This window comes from Lepidothrix coronata, unplaced genomic scaffold (assembly GCF_001604755.1).
Source record: "Lepidothrix coronata isolate B3197 unplaced genomic scaffold, Lepidothrix_coronata-1.0 Scaffold77, whole genome shotgun sequence".
NCBI lineage: Eukaryota > Metazoa > Chordata > Aves > Passeriformes > Pipridae > Lepidothrix > Lepidothrix coronata.
Window position 1 is genome coordinate 1486016 of NW_016690257.1, and position 20126 is coordinate 1506141.

At 43.4% G+C, this 20126-nt stretch overlaps 1 protein-coding gene across 1 annotated transcript in view; it reads left to right on the plus strand.

The window, feature by feature from the left end:
* The window catches only part of SKOR2 (SKI family transcriptional corepressor 2), a 27462-nt gene extending 7336 nt beyond the window's left edge, over positions 1-20126 (plus strand). The window contains exons 5-9 of the mRNA XM_017819741.1: positions 3602-3667; positions 4061-4159; positions 8851-8918; positions 17608-17672; positions 19934-20126. Coding sequence (XP_017675230.1) covers positions 3602-3667; positions 4061-4159; positions 8851-8918; positions 17608-17670 — 296 coding nt within the window. The 3' untranslated portion in view covers positions 17671-17672; positions 19934-20126. The remainder of the gene's footprint in view (positions 1-3601; positions 3668-4060; positions 4160-8850; positions 8919-17607; positions 17673-19933) is intronic.

Here is a 20126-nt window from a genome sequence, read left to right on the forward strand (position 1 = left end):
GTGAGGGGAAGAGCTTTTGTCAGATAAGGTGTGCTCTGTGATGCACAGTTACTGTCCAGGAATAACAGGGATGATGCGGAGACACGGGCAAATGGATAATTTTGGATGATGTGATCTGACAGTGCAGATGTAGTGAGGATTGTAGAGGACACCAGCTGGGTACAAGGTGCAGAGTCAGGAGGATGGGGTTATATTCCCAGACCATCAGAGCTCTGTGCTGGACAATTCAGCTGCCCATTGAGACAGTGGAGTTGTCTGGGACAGTGTGGAATTTTTCTAGCTGCTGTTTGAAGAGCACTCCGAGAGCTTCCTCGGGAAGGATTGCAGGATATCCGCTAATACAGGCGGCACGGCACAAAGAGGTAACCTGGCCGCGTCTGGTTTGGTTTTTTTACAACGAGGTCAAAGTGCACTTCTTTTTGGGGAGAATAAATTTAGAAATGTTGAAAACCCGAACGTTAAAAATTCAAAACCTCGCTGCCCCAGCAGGTGCAGAGCTCGTAAAGTGGCGGCACCACGAGAGCCGACGTTGTGCCGGCGCACGGACTGGGACCTCTGTTTGCCACAGTGCTGATTTTTGAGTCATTCTGAGGTGTGTCTAATCACAGACATCATCTCTGCTGTACCCACCCCCCATCCATGTGGGTGAATGCTCACATCCCAGGTTAGGAAAGCCATAACAGTGTCTGTGCACCCGAGCTCATCGGGAAGAACAGAGGCACCAGAGGCTTTCGCTGGGGCGGCTTAAACCAGCTGCAAACACTTCCATCTCCTTTTCCAGCAGATGGATGAGATAGTTTGATTTTTCCTAGTAAACTTAAATAAACCTCTTTTAAAGAAAGCCTTTGTGTCCATGCCAGGGGCTGCCCAGCTTTCAGTGCTGTTCTAAACCCTGCTACAAGTTTGTGTGTAGACAAGGCCCAGGAGAGTTATGGTGGAGCTATTAGGAGGGGGAAGTGATTTTTTCCTTAGACTGATTAAAATTCTTTGGGCTTTCTGTTTGTTTGTTTTTAAACACCTATTTAGCTTTTAATTAACATTTAAGAGAAAGGAAGCTGGTTAAATATTCAATACCTCCTCCCTTTCAATTAAGGTAGAGCAGCACACAAGGCATGATGAGGCCTCTGGGAAGTACGGAAAAACGGAGAAGAGCAGGCTCCTGATTATCATTTTCAGGGGGACTGGAAAGGTGAAACCCATCTGATTATTATTGCCATTAACAACAACAATGTTGAGACTATTTTTTTAACATCAGAAAGCGTTTTAAAAATGCCGTTATTCTGCAAAACCATATGTACTGGGTTTTGCCTTTAAATACCTTCACGTTTCCAGTCCCATTCTTTACTTATTTCAGGAGTAAGGATGGAGGATTTTATAATAAGCCTTTTTGTCAGCTTTGTAGGGAGGCTGCAGATGCTGGAGAAGTTGTTCTTCATGCTACATGCCCTTATTTTCATTTTGATGCAGCTTTTTCTGTCTCAGCGAGTCAGCAGCCTCAAATCATATGGCCCTGAAAGCTCAAACAAGCCAGTGGGAAGGAGCTATGTTGTCACCATGCTCTAGTGTCTTCCCCTTTTTCTTCCTCCCCCTTGAAAAATCCAGTTACCTTCTGTCTGTGAGCCTGTTATCCCTCAAAATTGCACATAAAACTTTTCAGAAAAGAATGCCTTGGTGGAAGAAAGCGATTGGAAACATACTGGTATTTATAATTCAATAAATATCCTTCCTAAGCTTAAATTCCTCCCTTCTGATGGTAGTGTACCCTAATTTATTTAATAAAATATTTATTTTGTTATCAATCCAGTTTAAAACAGAATTATGTTAGCTAAAAAAAAAAAAAAAGACCCTTTTGCATTGTGGAAACTCCTCAAACCACTGCCCAAAAAGTGATATATTTTTAAGCTTGCTACTTCTTTTACTGCAGTGAGACAACTCTAGAAAATACTTCTTTTTTATAAAAAAAAAAAAATAAAAAAAATATTTTTTTGATCACGGTGTTACATAAACAGGTTTTTAAAATGGAATTGTTGGCACCAGATACCAGTTGTGTAAATGTATGTGCCTGAATGAGTGGTTGCTTTTTGGCTTTTTTTTAAGGAATGAAGAGAAAGCAAATGATAAAATGCATAGCTATTGGACAGGTTTCATATAGTAAGACTTCAAGGTTTACTGGATATAAGATTGCATCGATTTTTAAAAACAGAAATAAATGTTTTGCAGAAAGATTTCTGACTGCATATATAACAGGACTTTCCAATTCAACTTTAAAATTAGCCCACTGTGATGACACAATTATTTTTAAAGTGACTGTTGTCTGTTGTGTGGTGACCTATTCAGTGCTATGGATTTTTATTTAAAAAAACCAAACAAGCAAAACAACAAAAACCCAAGATGTTTTCTCCATGATTCTCTCTTCCAAATACATAAACACATGAGTAGCTTTATATAAATGTCTCTTGTGATTACTTATCAGCAGAGTTAATGATGTGTATTTACTGGCTGGACTAAAACAAGAATTAATCCAATTACTTCAATAATTGGTTATTTACCAAATATTCTCTTAATTATCGAGAGTCCGTTTCTATTTCAGCTGTAAATAACAGAAAATCTCCCATCAATTTCAGCTAAAGTGGTATTTTTTCTTTTAAAAACAGTTTTTCATAGCTTTTTGTTCAAAACCCAATTCATAGAAATCAGAGGAAAATTTCACAGTTCCAGAGGATAATGAAAATAACGCCTTTTGTCAGAAAGTTCGATTTTTAAGTCATACTGTCATCCAGGTGAACTCAACAGCAGGTGAAGATTTTTTTTTTTTTTTTAAATTTAATTTGTAAAGGAAAAAAGCTGAAGGAAGTAGCATGCATGTGTCTGGAAATAGTCAAATTCTCTTATCTAGAAAATTCTGTGCTATAGTATGATCAAAAGTTAACTTGAGCAACCTAAGACTGAAGTCCCTGAATTGGTTGACCTCAGAGCTGTATCTTTTAGATGCAAATACCACTAATGTCAATTTTATCTCAGCTGGATATAAATTATATCCAGTAACGACATGCCCGTGCCACGGAGCTCTGGGAGATGATAAAGCTGAAGAGCTGACGAAGGCAAAAAGGCAGGTGCAAAGAAAGGGATTTTGCCTGTGGATTTTGGAGCAGGGTCCTGCCCAGATGGACAGCACAGACTTCCCGTGGCGAGGAGGAGAGATGAGGCTGTGGAGAAGGCTCTTCCCTTTCTCGGCTTGCTCCCGGTTGTTCTCTGATAAGAGCATCTTCAAGAGGGGTTAGAGGGAAAGCAGGGATCCGTTTGGCAAGAAGAGCTGTCCTGGATGCTGAGGAGATACTGTCTGCAAGAGCCTGTGCTGTAGGCAGATACTTCAGTAAATGAGAAGAAACCATGAGTTTGCGAAATATTTGTGCTATGCCCACACAGATAACGTAGATAAAGCTCAATCTTACTCTTTCTTTGTGTTTTCTCCCCCCCTTTTTTTTTTTTCTCCAGATTCTCTGAAGCGGCTGCATAGTAAGGACAACACTGACAAAAAAAAAATAGGCACTATCAGTAAATCAATAACTTTTTTTCTTTCCTTTCTTTGTTTTTTTTTAAGGAGAACACACACAAGAAACCAATTCACCTCATTCGCTGAAGAAGGATGTGGAAAACATGGGGAAAGGTAAAATAAATAAGGGCCTCTTACATTATAAAACTGCTCTTTGTTTTAATAGAATATGAGGGTAATAGGGAGCACTTTTGTTCTGCACCATATTTTAAGCTTGTCAAGTAACATATGAATAATATATGGACCTTTGGGTGGATATAATTGAGATTAATGCATATATATCAATCAATACATGACACTGTAATATAATACTTTAAAATAATATATTACATTGATTTATATTCATGGCTTTCTGCACAAAATCTATTGTAGGTCTATGCAATGCTTTTTTTTTTTCCTAATAAGCGCTAAAATATTTTGTCTTATAGTAATGAATTGCTCTGCAACTGTTCCTTCAAGAATTATTTACACAGACTATCACACCCACTTTTCTCTTCTCTTTGTTAGAGGAGCTCCAGAAGGTTTTGTTTGAGCAGATCGACTTACGAAGGAGACTGGAACAGGAATTCCAGGTGTTGAAAGGAAACGCGTCTTTCCCAGTCTTCAGTAAGACATCTCTGTGGTTTTGGTGTCGTGTGTGCGTGGTCGGTTGTTGCCAGGTTGATAAAATGGGAGAGTTATGTTCTCAGTTGTGTTGCCAGGATCTTTGGCTTAGTTCTGCTGAGGCAGGTTGGACGGGGCTCAGAGCAACCTGGTCTGGTGGAAAGTGTCCCTGCCCATGGCAGGGGGTTGGAATTAGATGGTCTTTAAGGTCCCTTCCAGCACAAACCACTCCATGATTCTACAGTGGCACTTCTGGTGTGGTTTTGCAGGCTGCCCAGGCAGATCTTGCGTAGGGAAGATATAAAGCTGGATGTCTGTTCTGGTGTATATTTTACTGGTTTTGGTAACACTGAATACAGGAAGGAGAAACACTTCTGGAGCCTCTCAGGGTACAGTGATACTGGTCTTAACCAGCCTCCTAGGGGCTTTTGAAGACAAGGTGCTTCATACCCATTTTCAGGTGGTTGTAGCTGATGCTGGAGAATTCATTTGGCCTGTGTTTAAGCATGAGAGATGCCTGTTTAGGTTGTTCCCCCTGAGATGGGCTATTGGAGATGGCCCTTGCACTGCAGCTGATGAGCACAGTGCTGCAATCCCGGGGTGACAGAATGCACTGAGCACGTGTTAAATGAAACCAAATGGACACCTAGCAGGGTTCATGTGTTTAAAGTTTAAAGAAACTATGTTTTTCCCCTTCCTATAGCATCAGATAGGCAAGTTCAGGGAAGCAAGGAAGTGCAAAGACTCTGGGAATGACTCTGTCTTCAGCCCAAATATTGAAATATGTAGACAGCTCCATAAATAAAGAGTCGCCTGACGTGACACAGATAATAATGAAAGGAGTATAACCTCATCCTTCAGAATAAATACAGTCATTACTTGGGTTTGGGAGTGAGGTAATTTTCAAATAATTTGTGTAGATCAAAACACTGCCGTGTGGTATTGGCAAAGTGGCACCTTGGAGTTTTGCCATTCAGGTCTCTTATTTATCCTTTTGTTCTTCTACAGTAAAGTTAATGCTCTGTCATTGCCCATGTAAATAAACACTGCAATTAAACCACATGAAATACAATTCAAATAAAAGAAAAGAACACGTACGGCCGACCAAGGAAGTGGTGACTGCTGTATGCTGGCTTGAAAAATATGTGGTTTCAACGTACCACAAAGTAGTGGTCAATTTTCTTCAGGATTAAAATAGAAAACAGATAATGTGCTATAAACAATACCTACAAGTGACCGTAAAACCTATTTACAGATTTAGATTTACCAAAAAAACCCGCCCCTCCTCCACATATAATAGAACAAGAAAAACGGTCTTTGTAAAGCAAATTAGTGTAAATCCATGATAAGGGTGGTTTGCCCTCTACAGCAGTATGTGTTCTAGCAAAAGAGAGGGGTTCTGTTCCAGGCTCTTGATGCTGAACAGGGCTGTTGCTTTAGATCAAGTATTAAAAACTACTTTGCCAGGTTTCCCAAATTAGAAACTGCCTCTGGTGGTCTTGGGTAAGGAGGAGCTAGGGAGAGAAGTGTTTGGAGATCCAGCTAAATGAAAGTTGAGGTAAAATTAAAGTTGTATTGATGGATTTATCATGGCTTGGAAATACCTGAGGCTGCAGGAGGGAGCGAAGAGCAGGCAGGTTACAGGTTTTTATATCCCAGTCTGGCTCTGTGCAGCACCGAGGTAAGCAGTCATGGAGACTGGAATTCTGTCCCATCCCTAAAGCTGCCAGGGACAGGAACACACTGCCAGGGTAATTCTCACTCCAATGGTTGGTGGTGGATCTCCCTGTGCTTTGAACTGTTCAGATGCATAAGAAGCCTTTGAATTTCAAGTCTTCTTGGTGTTTTTTTAAATAGCGGAAAACTCATCCCTGTTTCAGCAGGGAGGCAACACATGAGATGTGAAAGGTACTGCTATGTCTCTCTAGAAAGTGCTTCTGTCAGGTTACCTGGAGTTAACTCCAAAGTCACCTTTTGTTGGGTCTTGCACTTGGAACAGAGCACATTCAGGGTATTACACGTTAATAGTCATAAACCACTATCCACAACAGGGCTGTGCATTCTTGTGTGTAAGTGGTGTTTGGTTTCAGAGTTCTCCTCATGGAAATCACTCTTAAATGAGAACTGAGCTCATTTGCAAGCTCTTGTAGCAGTGCTATGCTCCAAGCTTCTCTGTGGCTTCTTGTACCTGCTTGAAACGTGGACTGTGGTGTTTTATAAAACAGCAGACCTTGTCTTCTGCTGCTTGCACCTGTATGTTTCATACTGCTGTTGTACTTGAAAGCCGCAGGTGAGGTTTTCCGTAAGATCTCTCAAAGCAGAGATCACCTGAAGAAAATAATAAAAAAACCCAAAGATCAGATCACTTGTAGAAAATCGGAGTGTTTGCTGTCCTGATAGAAATACAAGCACTTGTGCCTGGTGACAGGTTCTCCTGGAACCCTCCGCTGGTTTGTGCCGCTGGTGTCGGCTGCTCCGCATTTTGTCCGTCTGCATTTAACCGTGGCAATAAAATGGTGGAGAAGTAGTCTGGGTACTTAAAGTATTTAATTTTGTGTTAAGAAAGCTATTTAAATATTCATATCTTTTCTCTTGGGTATTGCTTATGGCTCTGTCTGTAAGCATTCGGAGTCGGATTAATGCTGCCGGAAAAAAAAACAAAACTCTATCCCTGCCATTAACACCCATTTCCACTGTGAGCTTGGACATTTGCCGTGCAGGACTGAGAAAGATTTCTGAGCTATTTGTTCTGAGAGGTGATGAGCCTGTAAAGAGGCAGTCAGGAGGAAAGTGTTGAGGAAAGATGGAAAATTTCTCCTTAAAGCCTGCTCAGAGTGAAGCTGGAGGACCTCAATAGGAATTAACACAGATTTATCAGCCTTCAGTGACCAGGGCAGGAGGGAATCACCTTTTTATACAGCATGACTTTTCTGGGGGTAGGAAAAGAGGAATGGTAAACCTGCTTTATTTCTGTTGGCTTATTTTTATTATCAAGTTGGAGTAGTAGAGGGAATAAGCTGGAAAGTTCTGTGGGAATTTACTTGAAATACGAAGAACTGCATTTGGATGTTATCATGTCCCTTCCTATGTGACAGTGCTGGACTCCTGATGGTTTCAGCCCACCAAAATTTCTCTTTCTTTGTTTCACTGTTCTTTTCCTGCCTCCTTGCCTTTTAAATAGCAACTTGACTCTTCATTCAGAGAGGGCAAAATTCACGTGTAGAAGAGGAGGACAGAGCTCTGCCCCCTTGTACTTTCTTCCAGCCTTGCTATGCCCGCTCGTGATGGCGACAAATCCCCTTTTCCCTGCAAATGAGGGACATCCTTCCCCTCCACTGAGTCGTGCCACAGCTGCTCTCCTGCCTTCCTGCTCCTGTTTTTTGGGGTTGGGAAGTGGTGCAGAGGCTGCACGGCCAGTTTGGGAGCGGGTGAGTTCCCAGCGTTGCAGCAGCACAGGTTATTTATAGGAGCTGCACAGTCTCACCTGGGCCCAGATCTTTCCATTGCATTTTAGGCAGTTCTGCCACTCACAGTGCTGTGCTATCAAAGCATCCCAGTCCTTTAATCCCTTAATCCTCCCAACCCACTTGGCAGGTGAAGCAGGGCTGTTACTCCTGCTTTGCTTGCAGTGAAAGGAGACATGGAGACACACACGGAGTCCAGCAGAGCCAAAAGGCTTCCTGACTCCCAGGCTAGTGTCCCAGCAGCCAGCATGACTGTGTAACTCTTTTAATTGGTTACCTGTAAATAAACCATTTTAGCTACCTTGGCCGTGCAGTTCCCTTCTCCGGGCTCTCCATGATGTTTTCCAATGGCATTCACCTCACTGGTTCCATGCTCCAGGACAGGCTTGTTTCCTGGGTTTAAATGATACTGGTTGGAATGGGTTTTCTTTCCCCTTCCATTTAACAGTCCATCACTGCACCCAGATCTCCACCAAGGCAGCTCTTCAAGTTACTTGGTTCTCGTCAATAGTTTTGTTTATGTTTTTCTTTTTCCCACCCTCCAACAGCAATGTTATGGAACACAGACCAGCAGTTAATCTTCTACCGAATGAAATTTTGTCTGAAATGGTTACTTAGGAGGAAAATAAGGGAAGGAGGATCTACTGGAGCAGGAAAGCAGGACTGTGCTATAGCCCAGCTGTTCAGGGTCTTTTCTTTCAAAGACTTTTTCCCTTCTGAGTTCCACGTCACTGTTTCTAGAGCTTTAGTCTGAGTTTTATTCAAAGCCATCAGCACAGTGTTACACACTACAAATCAAACCCTGCATCCTTGAACGCTTTCTCTTCTCACATGTTGGACATCGCTGTTGATGTCCAACAGATTTATGCCAAAGCAAAGGAGAGCAGTTTTTGCTCCTCTCTTCAATGTTGGTAGAAGTTTGAGTAATGACTGCAGAGTCTCGCCCATCAAGAAAAATAACTGGGAATAAATGATAGCAACAGAAACTTAGCAGCCTAGATCTGCTGATTGGGGAAGTATCTGATTTTTTCAAAGTTTTTCTGTTGTCTGTAGTGTCTTCTAATGCATAAGTATTTTTCAGGCACGCATTTTAATTGGCTGAAAGGCTTTGTGTAGTGCTTCAGTTCCTCAGTGGTGATTGGGTTTGATATAATTTGATTTATATGAATTCTGCTGTGTGGTCTCTGTTTTAATTATTGCATCTACTTTTTTTTGTCCCCCCTCACACAGATAATTTTCAAGATCAGATGAAGCGGGAACTGGCGTACAGAGAAGAAATGGTACAGCAGCTACAAATTGTAAGTTTGCCTTCTCCACTGAAAATGCTATGAGCCGCTGCTTTATGTTCTTTAAATGCACACCTCAAACTTTTCCTTTGTGAGCCATGCAGATGCGCTGTCACCGAGCTCCTATTACCTTGTAGTTAGCAAGACCTAAGTGTGCAGTTCTCAGCTGGTTTAGAGCCTAATTACCTGGAGATTTACTTTCATACAGTAACCAGATGGGTCTTCATGTTTCAACTAAATGAAATGTGTTGACTCAACACGGAGAGGTGCTTCAGCAGGGAGGAATGGGAGCATTGAATCAGCAAACAGTTAAATGTTTCTACCTCATGTGAGCTGCCAAGGGGTGCATTTCAGCCCTCGGTAGGGAATCTGTGCAAGCCCAGCTTCTCACCAGCAAATAAACCTTAGGATGTGTCTTTTTCACGTTTCAGACACTAGAAGAAGTGCTTAACTCAGCAGTAAAGGATCGAGTTGCCAAAACACAGTTCAGTGCAGGCACACTTTACTGTTGGGTCTCTTGCTTGTTATTTTAAAATCAAGAGGGATTTTGCCTGTGTGTTAGTGCAACTCTAGATCATCACATACAACTGTGCTGTTTTGAAAACTTGACATGCTTAATCCAGTGCAAGGAAGGCGGCTGGAGCATGGGAAGATGTTTCATACTCAAGCACTGATTAGTGGTTTTAAGAGCAGGGCATAGTAACAAACAGGAGGCTGTCAGCTAATACTTGCTTTGCTAGTGCTTTCTCCATGATCAGTCTGACATTATTTAACAGCCCTTTGTGTCGAGGCAGCTTTGCCAAGTATCCCCACTTCCCTGAATCAACCCCGTGCTCCAGCACCTTAAATTTTCCTTCTGCTTGTCGTGGGCCATGGTGCAGAGAAGGCATCGTCCAGCCTCCTGGTACTGTCATTTTCTAATTGATGGGTTAGGACATAAAAACAAAGCTGAAGGCCAGGATTGTCAAACCTGTGTGCCGGCGTTTGGACGCATTTAGGACTGGCCTTATTTTTAGAGCTGCCGAACATTCACGCGCCCTGTTCCTGCTGACTTCAGAGATTTCAATGAGAGATGGAGGGTGTTTGAAAGAGGTTGGTAATGGAGGAAACTCAACTCCAGAACATCTCTGGATATTTTTTTTTTTTTTGCTGCTGGTCTCCACTCTTTTCCTTTAGTGTGTCCAGCTTTTACGGCATCCCTCTTTGTCTGTCATGTCAGGCAGGGAGTTTGGCTTGATCTGTGAATTTCATTGTCACAGAAGATGTTAATTAGGATGCCACCCTGAAAAGCACCCCTACTGCTTTGTATTTGAGGCAGGTCACCTGCCCAATTCCTGCTGTGAAGCACAGAGTTTACAGGGCCACCTCAGCCTTTATCTCTTGTGTCAGCTGAGCTTGGAGCTAACAAGCTCCCCTTCCCAAAGAGAGAATGGATCACCCCTGCCATTCACTTTGTGTCCCAATTGTGAAGTTGCTTCTGAAACTGGATATCCCAGACTTCCAGTGAGCCAGCTGTGGTCATTTTTTTCTGATTTTCTTGGGCAGGAAAAGAAATACGATCATGTAATTCACACCCTTTCCACTTACTGACGCAGGCTACGGAAAGACTAATAGTCATTTAATCATTAAACAGAGCTGTCTGAATGTACTTAACAGGGAATAGTTTCAACATTTAATGCACTGCCCCAGCAATTCAGGACCTCTTCCCTCACTGTCGCTGCCTGAGTTTAATTACTACTAATAGGAATGTTGTCAAATCATCAAGTCAAGTCCTTATGCTCATATTTGTGAGGCAGGTTGTGACACTGAGACACATAAAGGGATATTTGCGTATGCAGAAGTGAGAGACTGCTGCAAATAACGAGTGTGTCTGTTTAAGACTGGTAAAGAAATCTTCAGCTGATGTCTTGGTTGATAACTGAGATGGAGTCAGCACTTTTGAGGTGATAATCCCTGCAGTTACTTTAATTCATTCATGTGAATATATCTTGTATGTTTATGTTCTAGAATTAAGATTAATGAACTGAATGTGGTAACAATAGAACTACTTTGGCCTTCTTGGGTTATGGCATGGATGAATTAAAGCTTTTGGTGCAGAATGCATGAGAAGCATGGCTACTTTCCTTTTTTTTTTTTTTAATTGTTGGTGGTTTTTTTTTTAACCAACGGCAGGTTGTTTTCTTTTGTACCTGGGATGCTGTACTGTCGCTTTAACAGAACTTTAGCCGAATTTTCTTGTTAACATAGAAGTGCAAAGAGAAAAGCAGAAGTATTTAATGCATACTTAAATCCTAATTTTACTTAGACCTTCACAGATGTATACCTTTGCAGTGTTGAGCTCCAAATTTACTGGTATAATTAGCCACAGAACTTGGCTTAATTGCTTTTTAAAAATTATTTTACAAACAGTGTAAATGCCCAGAGTCAGGGGGGTTTTTTTGGCTCTTCTCACTGCTGAAGGATTATACAACTTAAATTAGTCCTTCCTGAATATCCCTGGAGGGATTTAACAGCTGTGTGGATGTGGCACTTGGGGCCATGGGTTAGTGGTGGCCTTGGCAGTACTGGGGAATGGTTGGACTTGATGACCTTGTAGGGCTTTTCCAACCTAAACAATTCTGTGGTTCCGTGATCCCTTGTAACCGTGATCACCAGAGGCAGGTTTTGCCTGAACGATGGTTTCACTCCCCCTGAACTGTAACCCCTCAAGCTGCCTAAACCATCTTTGGCGTGTTTCCTGTGTCAAAAATATCTGGAATAGAAGGGGCAGGAAAAAAAAATTAAGCAAATACAATCGCATCTGACAGCTTTCCGGCGCCAGCTCCCGCTGTAAGGCTGAGTGTTGCACGGAAAGCACTGGGTGAAGGTGGTGCACGGTCCGTACCCGGACGGTGCTGAACAGTGGCGGGTGATGCTTTTTTCTCCCGTTTTTGTGGTTTTTTTTGGGTAAATCCATCGCGGAGCTGCGGCCGCGGGGACGGATCGGAGGGGTCGGGCGCCCTCTGCCGCCCCCCGCCCCACACTGCACCCGCCGGCGGCCGGGCCTCTCCGTTCCTCCTCGAAAGCCTCGCTAAAAGCAGGGCTTAATCAGCGCGGGGGTTATTTTAGTGCCCTGCCCTCTCCGGGGTTAAAGAATAATAATATTTTGTGTCTTCCTGAAAGTTGGAAGCAAGGCTCTGATCACTGGGGAAACGGGGTGGGTCCTGTCCTGTTCTGTGTTCAGTGGTGGGTGTTGAGTTCTTCGGGCGCAGCCTGGCTTGGCAGGGTGCTGGGGCAGCTGGACGTTGTGTGGCCACCAGTTTTGCTGAGAATCACAAAATGGTTCAGGTTAGAAGGGACCTGGATGACTGGAGGTCATCTAGTCCAACCTCCCTGCTCAAGCAGGATCCCCCCAGGGCACGTTACTCAGATTTGTTCTTGTTCACAGGCACACACACTTATAATAACAGGTAAAAAGAGCATTTCCAGGCAGCTTTTGAATATCTCCAGTGAGGAAGACTCCACAACGTGTCTGGGAAGGTTGTTCCAGTGCTCAGTCACCCTCATAGTGATGAATTTCTTCCTGATGTGGAGGTGGAACTCCCTGTGTTTCAGAGGAAAGGATTTGATCAGTGTCTGGAGCAGCTACCAGAAAGTTTTGCAACCTGTTTGTGCCAAGCTCTCAACCAAGTGCCAGGGAACAACTGATTTCCCCTCGTATTTAACTGGAAAATGGATCTCAGATCACTGAATTAATTTTTTTCTGCCTCCTCTTTCAAAGTGCAGTGTCCCAGATTGGCTGAGCACAGTGCAGGCACTCAGAGGCCATATATAAAATATGGGGTTTGCATATGAATCCTGTTGTGCCAGGGGAGGTTTAGAATGGATATTAGGGAAAATTTCTTCACTGAAAGTGTTGTCAAGCTCTGGCACAAGCAGCCCAGGGCAGTGGTGGAGTCCCCATCCCTGGAGGGATTTAAAAGCCCTGTGGAAGTGGCAGCTGGGGACATGGGTTAGTGGTGGCCTTGGCAGTGCTGGGGGAATGGTTGGACTCGATGGTCTTAGAGGGCTTTTCAGCCTAAAAGGTTCTGTGATTTGGTGGATCATCTGGCTGTTGTCACTAAGCTGTACACAAAGGGCCAGAGAGAAGGAATTGCTGCAAATTCCAGGCAGGTAGATTCTCTCAGGTAAATTCTCTCATGACACACATGGTATGGCCTTAGAAGAGTCTCACCTGCCTTTAGAGTTATCAGTTTCTGTCCAGTGTTTACCTGAATTCATCTGCCAGGACAGTGCAGCACCTTAAGAAAGTATTGAGTCAGTTCCTACTTGAGTCTCTGTATCTCTCTGATGCTGTTTTCTGAGCAACTGTGTTAGTGGATCAAATTTTAAAGGCATGAACTTTCTTCCAAGCTGCCTGGTGAGAGAAAAAGATCAGGAGCAGCATTCCCAGCGTGATGATTTTTATCCTTTAATGTTTTCGTGAACCCCTCTCAAACGTTGCCACAGAGAAGTAGAACACTCTGTCTCCTGAAAACAGAGTTGCTTTTCCTAATTTCCTATCAGAGCTCCCTTACAAGTAGTTTCTGGGTTCCCAGGGTGTGCTGACCTCAGTGGTGACCTGTCCATCAGGAAAAGCTCAGTTCATCACCCACTGTGGTTTAGAACATCAGGTAGTGACCAATTCCACTAATTTTATGTAAGGGTAAAAGATGGCAGTTTTTTGAGATTTGCTAGAAAATGTGAAATACTCAGGCAGTCCTTTGTCTCTCCAGATTAAATGGGAACTGTTGGTTTGGTTTTGTTTGGGGTATTTTAATTTCTTAACCGACTTGCTCCTTAGTAGCCTAACTTTGGGCTGATAATAATGTTCAGAGCTCAGAACTGGATCCATCTGGAACCCTTCTATGTTTTATGGCTTTCTGCTCTAAGTGCTACGTTGAATCAACTCTGTTCTTCAGAGTCAGGCAATAAAATAAATCGGGAACTCTCCACCTGCAAAACTGATTTCCATCTCTGCACCATCTTTAAAGAATCACAGGGAATGCTTAAAAGAAGAAAAAAATCTACTATGTAGTAATACTGGTAAATCTTCAGAGGTATGAGATCATGTTCCTCTGGGTGCCACTGTAATTAAAAAAAAACAAAAACAAACAAACCACCAGAAAGTTTAATTCCTCTTTTAGGTTGTACATGGAAAGTTGGTGCTTTGTACAACTAATTTATTCGTTGTACAAACAAGGAGTATCCCTATTTTTGTGTGCGGAGGCCTCGGTCTCTGCACAGCTGTCACTCCAGTTTCAAGAAGAGGAAATATATGAAATTGCAGTGCTTTATGGGCATTTCTGCTTTTTGTCCTCTCCTTGAAGTGGTCCAGCTGGAATGGCTGACCTTGACAAGAGTGTCAGAGGCAAACAGTTGTTCAGCAGAATGGCTCCTGGATTTCTTGAGCTGCATCTTGTGCTCGAGTGCCCGTTCACAGGCACACACATATAATGATGGGTAAAAGAGCATTTCTGGAACGTGTGTCCTGCAGACTCCGAGGGAGATTTCATCACCTTGCCCTCCCAAACCAGAAATTCTAATTAACTTTTTCTTCTGTGCTCTAGCAGTTGGGATGATTCTGCTGGTCTGTTTCTGTGTGTTCTGTTATCCTCATTTAATTTTTGGTGGAGTTCTCTCTAGGTTTAGTGTTATGAATTGGGAATATGTCCTTTTGATGCCGAAGGTAGAACACACATCCCTGAATGGGCACACAAAAGTGAGCTGACAAGTGCTATTTTCACCAGAATTCTATTCTGTTTGCTACTGTTGCCTTTTTTTTTTTTTTTAAGACAAGTGAGCAAAGCTTTTTTCTTGACAATACATCTGTGTATGCCTTGGTAGGATAGAGCTGGGCCTCCTTCTCCCATAAATTCAAATGTTAGAGAAAAGGAACACCTTGCAGAGATATTAAAAATAGAAGCAAGAGCTTCCTTTCCCTTAGAATCTGCAGAAAGTCTGATCAAAAATGGGTGTGGATGTACAGAGAACCACAAACACATCCTCTGCTATTGCCTGGGTGCAAAATCTGTTTTCTAAGCAACAGAAGTCAGGCTGATGTGTCTTTGTGTACCCCACTAGAGATGGGCTGAAAAGGTGATGGCTCTGAAAGAGGATGGTGTGCCAAAGCTCCTTTGGTGTCCAAGTGTCTGTAGCAGGGATCAGACCTGCACTTTAGAAATGAATCAATCCCCAGTCCCACCCAATTTCCTGCGCTTTGCTTCGTGTTGTGGAGCAGACCCAGAGCTTGGGTCTGGATTCCTTCCAGGTGAAACAAATGAGGATGTGTTCAAGGAATGCACATAGGAGTGTGCTCTACCTCCTAACAGGTGATCAGTACCCAGGACTAGACTGGAGTTGGCCTGAAGGAAGAAGGACCCAGTGTTCATATTGCAGTTCCCTTGGGGTTGCTCTTCAGATCTGCTCTCATTGTGTCATATTTCCTGTTAATGTGGGCTTAGTCATAAGAAAATGATTTCTTGCTGCTTGAATCCTGCCTGCAATTTTGTTATTGCTGTAGACCCCTTTGTTAAGGGCCACCCATTGGATCTCCATGCCCATTTGAGTGCTGATCCCATCTTCATCACAACAGTCACCCTGTACGCACTGAAGGGGTGTAAATACTATTCCACAGCAGCACCAGAGCTGCCAAATGCTCTCACAATGACAAAGGTAGAAGATGACACTGTAGGTGATTTAACTCACGAAGAAAGTAGTCATTTCCCTGTTGAACACCCACCTCTCCCAGTGACATTTATTACCAGGAGAGCGGATAAACCAACGCACATTAAAAAGGCGCCGATGCGCCAAATATAGCGGAGAGGTGGATTAAGAACAGTTAATTTCTGACAGAATGTACCCCGATGTATTATCTAGGTCAGTACAGCCTGGGAGATGTCCTACATAACTGGCGGCCATGCAGACCCAAGTTGCCTGTTGGCCGTGGCGAGTGGGAGAGAGGCAGAAAGCAGCGGGTGAGGCATCACAGGTCCCAGCTGGAACGTGCTGGGTTTTTTTTGTCTGTGGCTCCCTTTTGGGTCTAAACCCTGGCCACGGGTGATCAGGTAAACAGCTTCTTTGCACCGTCCTCCCTGCTGCAGTTTGGGGAGGAGCTTTCTGGCCTTCACAAGCACAGGGAGGCAGCTCTGTTAGTGGAGGGGAGAGCTCTGGTTTTTCGGGGCGATCTGGCTGCAAGCTTCCTGATGGCTTTTAACTTCTGCCAGGGCTAGGGGCTATAAGAGTAGTCAGCCAAAACACCTGGGTCCTTAGTCTTTTCCAGCCGTCAGTGGCTTGTGCACACACATTTCCCTTTGTCCAGGGCTGCGTGGTGGAGGAAGCAGTGTGCCCCCCAGGAAAGGCTTTTGCTTTCATTCAGCCACAGGCACTCCTGCTTCCTTGTGCTGCTGCTTTCAATCAGATTGACCTCCTTCCCTGAGAAATGAAAGGGTTAGTTCTTGAGCTGCAGATGCTCCGTTCTTTCCCCTCATCGTGATCCTTCCCTGCTCTTTTCCTTATTAAGGTAGTCAGGGATGGATGTGTCTCTCACTGCCAGACACAATGCACACGTTGTGTCTGCTCCCATTGCAGACACAATGTTTTACACCAACCCAGACACATGCTGAGCACAATTCACACAAACATCCTCACACACTGTGGGCATAATGCATTTCAAATCAAAACCAGGGATGTTCAAGAACTTATGGGATCAGTGGATATGGATGAAAATTCACGTGCTCTACCATGTCCTTAGGTGTGTGGGGCAGGTTGCTTGAACTCGGTGCATTTGCCTCTGTTGCTTCTGCTGTTTGTCCAGCTTAAGGCCTTACTGCTGACTTCAGATGACATTTTTGTCAGCTTGCAGTAACAGATTTGACATTATTTGTGAGAGTATCCTGGAGATCCTGGCAGCAGAAGCGGGTCACCTCAGTGTGCAGCAGCACCTACGAGCATAAGGACACTGGGACACTGATTTTTTTTTTTTTTTATCCCAGCCTGAATTCCTCCAAAGGTCCTTCCAAAAGACATCATCAAAGAATTTGTAGTCACTTGGATTCCCAGCTATGGAGAAATCTCAGAGCAAATTAGTTTTGTTGCATTCTAAAGGCAAGGCACTGGAGAAGAGCAGCCCTGCACTGTATTCCCAGTGGCCAGTGAGCACATCATCCCACTTTGTTTCTAAATATAACTATGTTCCCTAGTATGCCTGTGTTCTCTGTTTTTCTTTAATTATTTGTTCCACTTCAGTGGCTTCCCCTCAGATTGGTGCAAGTCAGAGATAACTATTATGAACTTCCTAATTATGGTGATATAAATACATGAAGTCTCATACTCCCAACCTACTGTATCTTGGCTGTGCAGGGATCAGGGTGCATTGCCTGCTCTGTCACAGACAGCTGATTTTTTGTGATCTCTCAGGTGGCTTTACTCTTCGTCAGCAACTGATAGAAACAAAGCATCAGAAGACATCTTTTACACTGAATTTTAAGATCTATCTGTTGTTTTAATTCAGGCCATTTTTTAGTTTCCTAAAGTCTTCAAACTTTTAATTTAAGGCATTATTTCCTAAAATTCCTCACTGTTTCCAGGAAGGCAAATAAACCCTTTCATTTGCAGGAGTCTCCAGCTTGGATATTGCATTAACCAAACCTTGGCTTAAAGCAGAATCTTTGTGTCATTCCAGATTCCCTATGCAGCAAGTTTGATCAGGAAAGAAAAGCTCGGTGCACACCTCAGCAAAAGCTAAAGGTGAGCTTGTGAAAGAAGAAATTTTGTTCCACCTGACCTGGTGTCTTTGTTTGCAGCCATTGCCAGAATTAATGGGATCATTCTGTTGTTTGGTGTTACTGATTCTGGTGTCAGAGCCTTGTCTGTGGAGGTGTTTCGATACAAGCTAAAGCTGGTAACTGACATGTGGCATGAGCTATGAGGCTTCACTGGAGTGGGAGATAGTGCTGAGAGTTGATCATTGGGTCCTGCAGTGACAGGACAAGGGGGGATGGCTTCAAACTGATGGAGGGTAGGTTTAGAGTAGATATTAGGAAGAAATTCTGTACTATGAGGGTGGTGAGGCCCTGGCACAGGTTGCCCAGAGAAGCTGTGGCTGCCCCATCCCTGGAAATGTCCAAAGCCAGGTTGGACAGGGCTTGGAGCAACTTGGGATAGTGGAAGGTGTCCCTGCCCGTGGCAGGGGGTGGAATGAGATGGACATTAAGGTCCCTTCCAATCCAGAGCATTCAATGATTCTATGGTTCTGATCACCTGAGCATGTGCTTTTCTTGACACTGAAATTGTCATCAAGGTCATTTTACTTCCAGTGGAAGGAGGGAAATACCTTGGCATTCACAGTGTAGAAAAAAGTTCACACATCAGCAGGTAGGAATGGGGTTTTCTACCCTTAATGGAACTCCTTTAGCTCCAGGAAAGAGCAGCATATTAGGATATATTTGGATTTTTACAGGACCCCACTGACTGTTGATCTGTAGTTCCGTGTCCTGCAGAAGGAAATTATCCTGCTGCTCATGTGCAGGGCCTTCCTAAACCCAACACTGCATTTTTCAGAACTGTTCATTAGAAGTATTCAGTCAGTAGAAACACCATCTCCATCAACAGTGGCCTGGGAGAGTCCAGTTTTGAGTGCTAGAGTCTTGACATTTAAATAAAGTCCCCCTTTTTCCTTTTTTTGAAAAAAAAAAACAAAAAAACGAAAACCAAACCAAAACAAGAGGATTATGGATTGGAGACAGAGGCAAAAAGCTGGTAGCCCTGCTACTGTGTTATGTCACAAAATCTGGCTTGTGGATTCACTGAAAAAATCCCTGGGGAGAAGTAGTGGGATTATAAAAAAAAAAAAAAAAGAGATCTCAGCAATGCACAAAGTAGACGTATTCAAGAGAAAGTCTGGGACATCTGAGAAGGGTTTGATAGTACAGATGAAGGAGGTTTGCCTGAGCTATGGAAGAAGAAGATACTTAAAAATAAAAACATTAAGGGTAAGTATAGAGTAACCAGATAACCAATATCTGTGGCCTTGAGCTCTGCCTGCTGAGATAAGGAGATTAATCTAAGCATCTAGTTGGTCTGTTTTGGCCTCTTGTGCAGACTTTCTTATTGACTGCCAGCACTTTCTGGTTGAGTGTAGATTAATCTGAGTGCTGATTTAGAACAAATTCAGTGATATTAATACCCTGAATAAAAAAGCACGCCTCCCCAGATGAGAAGCAGCAGGCCCTGCTCTCAGAGCCTTGTCCACAGCACTCGCTGTACAATAAAAGCCTGCCTGAGGATGGCAGCACCAGAGGAGAAGGCACCATTTCTTCCCAGCATCAGGTTTCCATCAGCTGACAATCCCTGCAAGGAAGGTGCTGGCACCACAGCAACGAGCATTTCCTGCCTGTCTGCCGAGAGTGTGAAGGATGGATGAGCTCCTCACGCTGTTTTTGTTTCCAGAGGCACACCATCCCTGCAGACAACAGGGATTTCTCCAAGCAGGCCCTGGTGCTTTTGAAAGATTAGTTGTTACTTAACTGCTAAGCTAAATCAGTCAAGCAGAGAATCACAACTGTATTGTTCAGGAGCAATTTCAGGCCCTCAGATATGCCAAGCAGAAGAAAAGACTCTCCTCAAGAAGAGACACGTAAGCACATCCCTACCCACGCAGTACACCCAGGGGGTGAGGACCCTCAGTTCATGCTCTGTGTTCCTCAGTTGCCCTTGCTGGGCCTTGTGCTCCTTTCCACAGCAGGTCTTCTTGTGTTTATTCACACTGCAGTCAGTTAAAACTTGCACTTTATCATTAATGTGGATATTTCCACAAGACCCTGCAGATACTCACTAGCAAATTCTCAAAGGATGCTCCTAGAGCAGGTGACCTATGTGTGTCCCTTTTTCAAGGGTTGCAAATAAGTGTCATAATTCTGTGAGTATCTCAAACTTGGACTTAATGTTGGTAACACTTTCTCTCTCTTTCTCTTTCTCTCTCTCTTTTTTTTTCTTTTTTTAATTCCCAGAGGCACAAGAGTTTTTGCAGCTGTTACCTTATAAGTTATAACCCAGTCAGAAACCTGACTTGTATATAGACTGTGAAATGGAAGTGTTTGGGGATCTAAATAACAAAAAAAAATCAGGTTCCTCTGAACCTAAGGACAAGTGACCTCATAGTATCATGGACAACCATGTCAAATAGAATGTAGCAGCCATTTA